Raw genomic sequence first — 13,428 nt, forward strand, 5'->3', positions numbered from 1 at the left:
GGAGGGGCTTCTGTCTGCCAAAGGTTCAATGTTCCTACCTCAATACCCCCATGGGGAATGACATGAGGGAGGCCGTTACCGTGGTGATCCCTCCCAGCTACACACCTGTGATGAGAAGATGGCCTCATTTCCTGGATGTAATCACTCGTCAGTGTGACGAATCAAGAACGTTTGCTGCTTCACTCTAGTAGCCACAGTGCTATTAGAACCACACAGAACCTTTCACATTAGTCCATGTCACCTGTCCCCTGAAGCTCCTCCCACAGAAGACAGAACACCTGCTCCCCTGGAAACACCATCACCACCCTTGCCGCCACTTCTCCTGACCTGCTCATAGCACACGGCGGTCGTGCGTCAGCGACCTTTGACCACTGAAATGTTTTCAGTTCCTTTGTTTGTGGTTAATATGGGGACGTTCCCCAGAGACGTTCCTGAGTTCTCACACACGTTCACACCTGCAACTCTAAAAAGATCAACCTCTTGTACACTCAGGTGCACTCAGGAAATGAAACAGGAAACCTTCATAATAAATCAGGAAATGTAAGCCCAGCACAGCCCCGTCAGAGGTTCATCAGTGATGTTTCTATCTGGTAAAAGGCGGTCGCCGATTCTGATTGGCTGCTGCTGCTGTGAACGAGTGTGAGTGGACGAGCTGTGAAGAGCTAATCGCACAATCCAGTTATGAGCTGCGGAACGGATGAGTCATCATCATCATCATCATCATCATCATCGTGCTCGTGCTGATGACGGAGGGAAGGGAGAGCATCTCTTCATCTCAGAACCAGTTGTGTTAGAAAAGTTCCATCAGAAGGAGAAAAGTTGCTGCGATCTGATCCTGGAAACGCTGGTTAGTTGAAATATTCAGAGTTGAAACTTCAAGCTGGTCGTCGTCGCCCTTCAGTGTGGTTGTGCGGCTGTAAACGTCTCTACAGTGGTACGTGAAGGCTGCGGAGCAACGGCCGATGCGGTGGTGTGAGAAGCAGGCGTCTGAGTGTCAGCGCGCGTCGATACCTGTGGGCTCAGCAGCGTCTGGTGGCTCTGATCTCAGGGTTTTTCAGGCCTGACGAGAAGCTGCGGTGACGCAGCAGCCATGAAGATGCTTTCATGTCACTGCAGTTGGAGCCAACTCCAGGAAGTGAGCGTGCAGGGAGGAATCCCGAGGACAAACACGCGCTTCACGGTTTTAACACGATCATCATAAGTCATATGTCCTCCGTCACACACCAGCGTCTGTGTCCAAGTCACAGATGGTTTGAGTCACATCCACTGCATCTGTTCACGTTCACAAGCAGGAAGTTCCTTCAGAGAAGTCATTTTGGACCCAAAGCCCGTGTTTGGTTTCAGGCCGCATCGCCATGGTAACGCTGCTGAGTAACGTCACATTGCTGCTCTCTTTCCAGCGCTAACCGTCACCTGAGTTTGCTGTTCTGTTGTCATGAGCCCAAACACCAAAACTACGAGCTTCATTCGAGTCTCCACTGATTTAAAACCACGATGACATCATGGGGAGAAGCCCCGCCCCCAACTAACGTTACAGTTTATTGTTTACAGGATGACACAGAGTACAGGTGTAGGCACGACTATAAATCAGCTGTAAGTAGTTGGCTGTGTCGGGGCGGAGCCACAATGAATCCTAAAACTGTTGAATAAGTTCTCCTAGTAGAACGTCTGGTTCCCTGGTCTCCACTTCAGAGAGATACCAGCAGGTTCAGTTCTACATCAGATCCACCAGTAAACACCAGACTGGTGGATGTTGGAGGTTCAGTTCTACATCAGATCCACCAGTAAACACCAGACCGGTGGATGGTGGAGGTTCAGTTCTACATCAGATCCACCAGTAAACACCAAACCGGTGGATGGTGGAGCTTCAGTTCTACATCAGATCCACCAGTAAACACCAGACCAGTGGATGGTGGAGGTTCAGTTCTACATCAGATCCACCAGTAAACACCAGACCGGTGGATGTCGGAGGTTCAGGTCTACGTCAGATCCACCAGTAAACACCAGACCGGTGGATGTTGGAGGTTCAGTTCTACATCAGATCCACCAGTAAACACCAGACTGATGGATGTCGGAGGTTCAGTTCTACATCAGATCCACCAGTAAACACCAGACCGGTGGATGGTGGAGGTTCAGGTCTACGTCAGATCCACCAGTAAACACCAGACTGATGGGTGTTGGAGGTTCAGTTCTACATCAGATCCACCAGTAAACACCAGACCGGTGGATGGTGGAGGTTCAGGTCTACATCAGATCCACCAGTAAACACCAGACTGGTGGATGGTGGAGGTTCAGTTCTACATCAGATCCACCAGTAAACACCAGACTGGTGGATGTTGGAGGTTCAGTTCTACATCAGATCCACCAGTAAACACCAGACTGATGGGTGTTGGAGGTTCAGGTCTACATCAGATCCACCAGTAAACACCAGACTGGTGGATGTTGGAGGTTCAGGTCTACATCAGATCCACCAGTAAACACCAGACTGATGGGTGTTGGAGGTTCAGGTCTACATCAGATCCACCAGTAAACACCAGACTGGTGGATGTTGGAGGTTCAGGTCTACATCAGATCCACCAGTAAACACCAGACTGATGGGTGTTGGAGGTTCAGGTCTACATCAGATCCACCAGTAAACACCAGACCGGTGGATGTTGGAGGTTCAGGTCTACATCAGATCCACCATTAAGCACCAGACTGATGGGTGTTGGAGGTTCAGTTCTACATCAGATCCACCAGTAAACACCAGACTGATGGGTGTTGGAGGTTCAGTTCTACATCAGATCCACTAGTAAACACCAGACTGATGGGTGTTGGAGGTTCAGTTCTACATCAGATCCACCAGTAAACACCAGACCGGTGGATGTTGGAGGTTCAGTTCTACATCAGATCCACCAGTAAACACCAGACTGATGGGTGTTGGAGGTTCAGTTCTACATCAGATCCACCAGTAAACACCAGACTGATGGGTGTTGGAGGTTCAGTTCTACATCAGATCCACCAGTAAACACCAGACCGGTGGATGGTGGAGGTTCAGGTCTACATCAGATCCACCAGTAAACACCAGACTGGTGGATGGTGGAGGTTCAGTTCTACATCAGATCCACCAGTAAACACCAGACTGGTGGATGTTGGAGGTTCAGTTCTACATCAGATCCACCAGTAAACACCAGACTGATGGGTGTTGGAGGTTCAGGTCTACATCAGATCCACCAGTAAACACCAGACTGATGGGTGTTGGAGGTTCAGGTCTACATCAGATCCACCATTAAGCACCAGACCGGTGGATGGTGGAGGTTCAGTTCTACATCAGATCCACCAGTAAACACCAGACTGATGGGTGTTGGAGGTTCAGTTCTACATCAGATCCACCAGTAAACACCAGACCGATGGGTGTTGGAGGTTCAGTTCTACATCAGATCCACCAGTAAACACCAGACCGGTGGATGTTGGATGTTCAGTTCTACATCAGATCCACCAGTAAACACCAGACTGATGGGTGTTGGAGGTTCAGTTCTACATCAGATCCACCAGTAAACACCAGACTGGTGGGTGTTGGAGGTTCAGTTCTACATCAGATCCACCAGTAAACACCAGACTGATGGGTGTTGGAGGTTCAGTTCTACATCAGATCCACCAGTAAACACCAGACTGATGGGTGTTGGAGGTTCAGTTCTACATCAGATCCACCAGTAAACACCAGACCGATGGGTGTTGGAGGTTCAGTTCTACATCAGATCCACCAGTGAACACCAGACCGGTGGATGTTGGAGGTTCAGTTCTACATCAGATCCACCAGTAAACACCAGACTGATGGGTGTTGGAGGTTCAGTTCTACATCAGATCCACCAGTAAACACCAGACTGGTGGGTGTTGGAGGTTCAGTTCTACATCAGATCCACCAGTAAACACCAGACTGATGGGTGTTGGAGGTTCAGTTCTACATCAGATCCACCAGTAAACACCAGACTGATGGGTGTTGGAGGTTCAGTTCTACATCAGATCCACCAGTAAACACCAGACCGGTGGGTGTTGGAGGTTCAGTTCTACATCAGATCCACCAGTAAACACCAGACCGGTGGGTGTTGGAGGTTCAGTTCTACATCAGATCCACCAGTAAACACCAGACCGATGGGTGTTGGAGGTTCAGTTCTACATCAGATCCACCAGTAAACACCAGACCGATGGGTGTTGGAGGTTCAGTTCTACATCAGATCCACCAGTAAACACCAGACCGGTGGGTGTTGGAGGTTCAGTTCTACATCAGATCCACCAGTAAACACCAGACCGGTGGGTGTTGGAGGTTCAGTTCTACATCAGATCCACCAGTAAACACCAGACTGATGGGTGTTGGAGGTTCAGTTCTACATCAGATCCACCAGTAAACACCAGACTGATGGGTGTTGGAGGTTCAGTTCTACATCAGATCCACCAGTAAACACCAGACTGATGGGTGTTGGAGGTTCAGTTCTACATCAGATCCACCAGTAAACACCAGACTGATGGGTGTTGGAGGTTCAGTTCTACATCAGATCCACCAGTAAACACCAGACTGATGGGTGTTGGAGGTTCAGTTCTACATCAGATCCACCAGTAAACACCAGACTGATGGGTGTTGGAGGTTCAGTTCTACATCAGATCCACCAGTAAACACCAGACTGATGGGTGTTGGAGGTTCAGTTCTACATCAGATCCACCAGTAAACACCAGACTGATGGGTGTTGGAGGTTCAGTTCTACATCAGATCCACCAGTAAACATGATGAAGATGCCCACTTCCTGTTGGACTACAATCATCAAAGGAACCTCATCAGTGTCTTCAGTTCTGGTTAACTTTGTCTGAGATTTCTGGGTTCGCTCGTGCGCACCGAGACCTAAGCCAAACCGACCTGTCAGGTGTGAGGACGCCCTCAGACACGAGGAGCGCGGGATGATGGTCATGTGATTTGCCATTTAATTCGGGCGCCTTGTGCAAACTTGCGTGCAATGAATGTTTCATCAAAACTATTCTGGGCGTCTTAGAGGGGAAGAGTCAGGGCAAAATATCAGCAGCTCAGTTGCATCGGGGGTCAGAGAACGGATGTCTTTATCTTGCCTTCTTTTTGTAAGCGTCTGCGGTTTTCAGGAGTGAATGGAACCTGAACGTATCCTGATGTTTCAGCTGTGGGGGAACGTGATGGAGGACGAGGACGGCGGCGTGAAGCGCTCTGATACGGGAGCAACATGAAACATCAAGCAGAGTATTTTTAGGAGCTTCTTCTACACCTCCACCTCCCATCTCTCTCTCTCTCTCTCTCTCTCTCACTCTCTCTGGACTGCTCTCCTTTCTGCTCGTCCTCACCACATTCAGCAGCTCTCCGCCTGCGAGGATGGCGAGCGAGGACGACGTGGTGGAGTCTCTGGGATTATCTCTGGCTTCCTTCAACTCTGCAGCTTTATTATCATCAAAGAAAGTTGAGGGCTTAACATTGTTGACACCCTGCAGCAAGAAATCAGTCATCATGTTTTGGAGCTTTGATCAATTTTACGGATGCATCCTCAAACCGATCAGTTACCCAGCATGCTTTGTGGCCGTTTCTGTGAGTTGAAACAAGGGATGGTTGCTCTCGTTCTGGCTTGTTGACAGAGCTTTGATCACGCTGTCTTCAGCGGGGATCGATCACCACTTGTTGGGACTGATCGCTGTCAGAGATTCTCATCTTTGGAGCGCTTTGGTTCTTTGGTTGAAGAAAATGTTTGAGTTTCTTGTGAGGAGGGAAGTTGTGTCGCCTCCTGGTGGTTCGAAGGAGCGTTACAGAAGATAAATGTTCCCTCTTTATGGATGTAGAAGCTAAAATACTTTCATGACAGAAATATCAGCGATTGTTGGCTCATGAGTTGATGTGCATCGGTTTATCGTGTTGGGAAGAAATGACGTCTGACAAGAAGTTCAAGTCCATCATGCAGCAGTGACCCGGGTGGCGTTCTGGATCCCTCAGGTGGTTTTAGACCCTGGACATGTCAGTCGTCCTGGAGCAGCACCTTCATTAGAGACCACCACATCTTCTCGGTTGATTAGACAGTCCATCAGTCACATGATGTCTCTGTTGGACTAACAAGACAATCTGACTCCACGTCCTTGGGGAGATGGCGGCGGCCATCGCCAGCTCCCTGATCCGACAGAAGCGGCAAGCCCGCGAGTCCAACAGTGACAAGGTCGCCACCAACAAGAGGCGCTCCAGTCCCACCAAAGACCCGAGGTCTCTGTGTGAGAGACACATCTTCAGCGTCTTCAGCAAAGTTCGCTTCTGCAGCGGGAAGAAAAAACCTGTCCGACGGAAACCAGGTGGGTTCTACTGGATCTGTTGGGCCTGCTGGTTCTCCTGGTTCTGCTTCTGCTGGTTCTGGGTGAGATGATGATGTTGAAATGAGGGATTCTCACACAAATGTAGAAATTCCTTCATTTTTTTCTTTCCCTGTTTACTTTTTCATGTATTTAGCCTTGATTTTAATCATATACATCATTAAAGAGATGCTTGAGATGGAGGCGAAGGGGGGCGGGGGGAAAAACTGAATCAAACTGAGGCGAAGACCTACAAGTGAAACATTTAAAATCATGAAAGTCCATTTACAGTCAAAAAAGATCCACCAGTCGCTTCTTAATTAATCCAAGGCTTAGCGTTAGCGTCTCCCGTAGGAAGCTATGTTAGCGGCTCTTGTTAGCATCCCTCGTTAGCATCTTAGCATTATCTTACCTTATTATCGTTAGCATCTTAGCATTATCATTACCTCGTTAGCATCATCGTTAGCATCTCTTGTTAGCATCCCTCATCCTTCTTTCATTAGCTTCTTTCGTTAGCTTCTTTCATTAGCTTCATGTTCTCTTGGCAACGCAACAACAAGCCTCTTAAAGGAGCTTCTGCCTGGTTCAACGTCTCCAACTCATATTAGTTGGTACCAAGTCACAAGTCTTCATTCCTCCGAGTCACCAGCTGATTCAGCTCCACATCAGAACTTTGTCTTCCTCTGGTGATCTGGGACCAGACTGTTAACCCTCTGAGCTCCAGCCACTCCCGTTAAATGTTTACTGACTGTGTCTTTATCGGGTCAGTGAGCCAACCCAGTCCTGACGGGGGAGGGAAGCATCTGAATCTGTTGATGCGGTTATGGATCTGGGATCAATGGGAACAGCTTTCTGGAAAATAAAAGCAGTTTATTTCTTCGGCCTTGACTCCATCTCAGGCTCAGGAGCAGCATGTGACCGCCTGGCAGTGTGGGGCGCTGTCAGAATGAACCCTTTCACCTCCGGGTCACTCCACCTGGAATGTCGTCTGGATGACTCTGGAATTCTGATTCTCATGTATTTGAGTTCTTCGGTGAATGACAGAGTTGTGACAAACTTTAAAATCTTGAAGATTTTTTTTATTTTCATAGAAACGTGAAAATATTTTATTACGGATGTTTGAAGGCGTAAAAAGAGGCAGGATCGCTGGGTCGTCCACGCCGCTGAGGAGCTGGCTGACCATCACAGCTGTCACAGGAACCTTTTGTCTTTGTGTGTGCGTGTGTGTGTGTGTGTGTGTGTGTGTTCCAGAGGTGGAACCCTGAGTGATGGAAGTGCGCTTCGTTGAGTCAAACTCAGATACAATACAGTTTTCCTTGTTTATAGATCTGTCGACATGGCAACAGAAGGAAACAGACCTGATCTGTGCTCCAACAACGCCATGGAGCACCATGGTTGGTACCAGCGTAAACCCGTCAGGCTCCCTCTGCCTCGGGTCGGGTCTCACAAGCAAACTCTTCTTTTTAGATGCATTGCAGCATGCTGTGATGCCCCCTGGTGGCCAGCAGGTGAACTAGAACAACCCTTGTGAACGTGTGACGATGAGAGACATGGAACGCTCCCAGTGTTTACGCCTCAAAGGGTCAGACGGTGACGAGCTGGTCGTGTGGGGGTCACATGTTACACTGATGATAGAAAAGTGATTGACATTCAGAAAAACCTTGAATGACAAACAAGCCTCTGTGCGTGTTGTGGTTTTTACTACGACTGGGATGTTGATGTGATTGTCCCTGGTTACTGTTGCTAGGAGACAGATTTCTGCAGCTGAAATGAGACATTTAGACATTTTGTCTCTTTCAGGTTCATACTTGATGCGTTTAGCTTTAGCTTAGCATCAAACGCTGGAAGCAGGAAAAAACTGTTAGCGTGGCTACGTCAAACATCATGGATCATTTCCTCCTCGTTCCTGCCTAAACTCAGGAGGGTTGAAACAGGTGAGTGTCTTCGGTCCTTCTGGACTCTTCTGATCCTCTGAACGTCTCGTTGTCTGTGTTGGTCTCCGTCCCTCCGTCTGTGTCTGGTGCCGCTTCATCAGTCAGCTGCTCTCACTTGTGTCTGTTTGGACTCAAGCGGAGGCAAAGAGTGGCGGACCAGATGTGGGAGAGAACATCAAATGAGAAATTGAATAAGAATATTAAGCGAGTGTAAATAAATCATAAAAAGAAGCTAAAATGGTGCCAAGCTGTCACTCATTTAGACTGGCCAGTAGAAATCTGTCCCTCAGTCCAAGTTCCGCCTACAAGACTTCGTCAAACCATAAACAAAACTTTTGATTCCTAAAGAATTTTGGCTTGAATTTTTTTTTTAATCCTAACTTGACTTGTAATTAAACATTCCTTGGTTGTCAACCTGCAGTTTGAGGCACAGCAAACACACAAAGAAGACGTGTGAGAAGATTTACATGCACAAACATGACACGCCAAACCTGGCCAATTAGAGGCGGCGTGTTTTTTTATACGCAGTCCTGTGATGGAGGTGTGAGAGACGGGAGGGTTGAGGAGATACGGAGTGAAGTGAAGAAGGAGAGAAAAGAGGGAGGGGGAGGAGGAGAGATGATGAGGGACATCATGTGAGCGGTTGTTGTATGATGATGTGTGATAGATGATGTGATACACGCGTGCTGGCGAGCACGCAAGTGTTGGCGAGAGCGGTTGTTGCTGTGCTAGCATGAAACCTCCTCCTGCTGCTGAATTATGAATGTGCTTGGAGTGTTGAGAGTGGACGGACGAGCGCCGAGCAACAGCCGTCCCACCAGAGGACAAGAGTGTGTGTGTGTCCTGTGTTAACCTGTGTGTGTGTCTGTGTGTGTGTGTGTGTGTGTGTGTGTGTGTGTGTGTGTGTGTGTGTGTGTGTGTGTGTGTGTTTCAGAGCCGCAGCTGAAGGGCATCGTCACGCGTCTCTTCAGCGAGCAGGGCTTCTTCCTGCAGATGCAGCCAGATGGAACCATCAGCGGCAACAAGGACGAGAACAGTGACAACAGTGAGTCTCACCTGGAGGTTTAACTCCGCCCAGCTGACACACCCAGGCCACACCTCCTTACCATTATAACAGCAGTTACAATGTGACATAAGTGCTTTCCACTAAATTCGTTTTCTGCACCGGACACTTAACCGAATAGCCGAGGATGTACCATCATGGCTGGCGCGCAGACAAGAAACACCGACTTCTGGACGGCGAGGAGACAAACTCGTCCGTGTGACAGTGACGCCGCAGGTTAACTTGCTTTGGTTTGTGATGTAAAGGAGAGTCTGACGTCCCCACTCTGCTGAAGACGTGGGTTCTCCCCTGGTTCTTGTGTTCTGTGACAGTCGAGGCGCAACTGTAAACGTTCAACAGCAGAAATGTCAACGCAGACGTTTTTTGTAGCTCGTTGACCACATGTGAACACCCAGCATCCTCCTGCCACTCCTCTCCTTTCACCTGAGTAGACAGACGCTGATCATTAGTGGTCGCTGATGTCAAGTGACTGGGACTGTGAGCGCCGGCTGTAGAGACACGCCGGAGAGTCTCCAGCTGTAGATACTGACGGAGGTTCGATATCCAGCGCTGCGTCTGTGCAGTGGCTCCCGCCGCACGCCGCAGGATTACAGACTTCCTGTAAATCCTCTCCTTTGATTTGGAGATGAGCAGCAAAGGAGGACAAGAGAGGAGGAGGAGGAGATATTCGGTTCCCCGCTCTTCATCATCTTTGTTTCTGAGTTAAATAGAAGAGGATTAACAGCAGCCATCGCCACGGGCCTCTTCCTCCTCCAACTCCTCCTCCTCCTCACCCACGCTGCAGCTCTGCGTCCCCGAGGATTAAATCACCTCGCATCACTCCCCCCATCAGGCTTTTATTTGGTGTCGTTTTCTTTGGTTTTATCAGCTGGAAGCAGCATCACATCCAGCAATGGAGTTAAAATAGATGCTTGCAAGTTCAAATGCAAAATTTCACTTGACGAGATGTTGGTGAGGGGTCGTCCTCAGCTTCCTCCGACAACAAGTGTCAAACACGGTGTTTCAACAGAGACACGACAACGACATTCAGAATCCCCAAAAATGACCGACGTTGGCGCTCTCTTGATGTCGGTGGCTCATTAAAGTACAGTACTGTTCACTGCTGCTCACTAAAAACAGGACCCTTGTTCACTTCATTTGAAGGAAAATCCCTCATGAAGTCATGAAATCATGTTGGAATAAAGGAACGCTAACACCCCCCCCCCCTCTCTCCATCCGTCTCCCCCTCCAGCTCTGTTCAACCTGATCCCGGTGGGTTTGAGGGTCGTGGCCATCCAAGGAGTGAAGGCAGGACTCTATGTGGCCATGAACGCCGAGGGATTCCTCTACACATCAGTAAGAAAGTGGCGTACCTGCTGGTAGCATAACTGTCGTCTTCAAGAAAATATTTCACTGCCTTTGAAGAGAATCTCCTGGACAGGATGTCAGCTGTTGAGAGCTGATTGTGTAGCAGCTAGCAGTTTGTGCAACTGCTGGACGTTTGTCTAACTGCTAGCTGGTTGTGTTGCTGCACGCTTATTGTGTAACTGCTAGCTGGTTGTGTAGCTGCTGGGTGTTTGTGTAACTGCTAGCTGATTGTGTAGCAGCTAGCTGGTTGTGTAGCTGCTGGGTGTTTATGTAAGTGCTCGCTGGTTGTGTTGCAGCTAGCTGATTGTGTAGCTGCTGGGTGTTTGTGTAAGTGCTAGCTGGTTGTGTTGCAGCCAGCTGATTGTGTAGCTGCTGGGTGTTTGAGTAACTGCTGGCTGATTTTGTAGCAACTAGCTGATTGTGTAGTTGCTGGGTGTTTGTGTAACTGCTAGCTGATTGTGTAGCAGCTAGCTGATTGTGTAGCAGCTAGCTGATTGTGTAGCTGCTGGATGTTTGTGTAACTGCTAGCTGATTTTGTAACTGCTAGCTGATTGTGTAGCAACTAGCTGATTGTGAAGCAGCTAGCTGATTGTGTAGCTGCTGGATGTTTGTGTAACTGCTAGCTGATTTTGTAACTGCTAGCTGATTGTGTAGCAACTAGCTGATTGTGAAGCAGCTAGCTGATTGTGTAGCTGCTGGATGTTTGTGTAACTGCTAGCTGATTGTGTAGCAACTAGCTGATTGTGTAGCAGCTAGCTGATTGTGTAGCAGCTAGCTGATTGTGTAGCTGCTGGATGTTTGTGTAACTGCTAGCTGATTTTGTAACTGCTAGCTGATTGTGTAGCAACTAGCTGATTGTGAAGCAGCTAGCTGATTGTGTAGCTGCTGGATGTTTGTGTAACTGCTAGCTGATTGTGTAGCAACTAGCTGATTGTGTAGCAGCTAGCTGGTTGTGTAGCTGCTGGGTGTTTATGTAAGTGCTCGCTGGTTGTGTTGCTGCACGCTGATTGTGTAACTGCTGGCTGATTGTGTAGCTGCTGGGTGTTTGAGTAACTGCTGGCTGATTTTGTAGCAACTAGCTGATTGTGTAGTTGCTGGGTGTTTGTGTAACTGCTAGCTGATTGTGTAGCAGCTAGCTGATTGTGTAGCAGCTAGCTGATTGTGTAGCTGCTGGATGTTTGTGTAACTGCTAGCTGATTTTGTAACTGCTAGCTGATTGTGTAGCAACTAGCTGATTGTGAAGCAGCTAGCTGATTGTGTAGCTGCTGGATGTTTGTGTAACTGCTAGCTGATTGTGTAGCAACTAGCTGATTGTGTAGCAGCTAGCTGATTGTGTAGCAGCTAGCTGATTGTGTAGCTGCTGGATGTTTGTGTAACTGCTAGCTGATTTTGTAACTGCTAGCTGATTGTGTAGCAACTAGCTGATTGTGAAGCAGCTAGCTGATTGTGTAGCTGCTGGATGTTTGTGTAACTGCTAGCTGATTGTGTAGCAACTAGCTGATTGTGTAGCAGCTAGCTGGTTGTGTAGCTGCTGGGTGTTTATGTAAGTGCTCGCTGGTTGTGTTGCTGCACGCTGATTGTGTAACTGCTAGCTGATTGTGTAGCTGCTGGATGTTTGTGTAACTGCTAGCTGATTTTGTAACTGCTAGCTGATTGTGTAGCAACTAGCTGATTGTGTAGCAACTAACTGATTGTGTAGCAGCTAGCTGATTGTGTAACTGCTAGCTGATTGTGTAGCAACTAACTGATTGTGTAGCAGCTAGCTGATTGTGTAACTGCTAGCTGATTGTGTAGCAACTAACTGATTGTGTAGCAGCTAGCTGATTGTGTAACTGCTAGCTGATTGTGTAGCAACTAACTGATTGTGTAGCAGCTAGCTGATTGTGTAACTGCTAGCTGATTTTATAGCTGCTGGATGTTTGTGCAGCCATTAGCTTTTTGTGCATCAGTTAGTTGTTTGTGCAGTTGTTAGTTGTTTGTGCAGCTGTTAGCTGGTGTTCTGCTGTTCTGCATCAGTGAGTCCATCCTGCCTCCATTATTCATGTCCTCTTCTTCCATAAAACTTTAAAATGCAATTCTTGAGTTGCTGCGTGCTCAGCAGGGAAACCAGATGAAGGACGAGACGGATGATGGACACCAGCGATGCGTTCATTGCAGGAAGTCTCATGAAAAGGCAGCAGAATATGACAGTGGTGGCCTTTTAACTTTTTCCCATTTAAGACCCAGCAGCCTCATGGGAACTGTAGTTGTGACCTTGCCACGGAGGGGCACGAAGGAGAAAGAAACCAACTCCCAATTATCTGCTTCCATCAGTTGCTACGGTTTCATTTGGAGGGACTTCCTTCAATTAGCGGAAATTTTCAGACTCTGTATTCATTTTGATTTTGTCGCCACGTTTCCACCTCCTGTTTCGACATAATTTTCACTGAGTGGAAGATCGCAGCTGTTGAAAGTCGAGAGAGACAGAATTAGATTGGAATGGAACCGGGGAACCTTTCCAGGAGGATGCAGCTGAGGAGAGAATAAACACAAGTAACTGTGCTGCTAAATTCGCCCTCCTCTGGAAAACACCACCTCTCCTTCATTTTTTTAGTCCTCCACTGAGATCTGATGGAGTGACTCCGCTGTCTTGTCTGAAAGTTCCCATTTGTGCAGCACTTTGGCTCTGACTGATTCATCAGCCGGGTTTGGTCTTCAGAGACACACCGTATTTTTAAGTTCTAAGTCTGTCGGTCGATATGAAAACTTCTGTTTTACTAAATA

At 48.1% G+C, this 13,428-nt stretch overlaps 1 protein-coding gene across 2 annotated transcripts in view; it reads left to right on the forward strand.

Annotated features, from left to right (window-relative positions):
- Positions 1-13,428, forward strand: part of LOC147255204 (fibroblast growth factor 12-like) — a 36,815-nt gene that overhangs the window by 16,033 nt on the left and 7,354 nt on the right. Inside the window, exons 1-3 of one of the 2 annotated variants that reach the window (XM_086216948.1) lie at positions 5,301-6,324; positions 9,190-9,300; positions 10,550-10,653. In XM_086216948.1, coding sequence (XP_086073074.1) covers positions 6,126-6,324; positions 9,190-9,300; positions 10,550-10,653 — 414 coding nt within the window. In that variant the 5' untranslated portion in view covers positions 5,301-6,125. Of the gene's footprint in view, positions 1-5,300; positions 6,325-9,189; positions 9,301-10,549; positions 10,654-13,428 lie in introns of those variants that run through there. The other variant, XM_086216949.1, reaches the window with a different exon arrangement.

This window comes from Aulostomus chinensis, chromosome 10 (genome assembly GCF_037954235.1).
Source record: "Aulostomus chinensis isolate RoL2024-O1b breed Wild chromosome 10, RoL_Achi_v1.0, whole genome shotgun sequence".
Classification (NCBI taxonomy): Eukaryota; Metazoa; Chordata; class Actinopteri; order Syngnathiformes; family Aulostomidae; genus Aulostomus; species Aulostomus chinensis.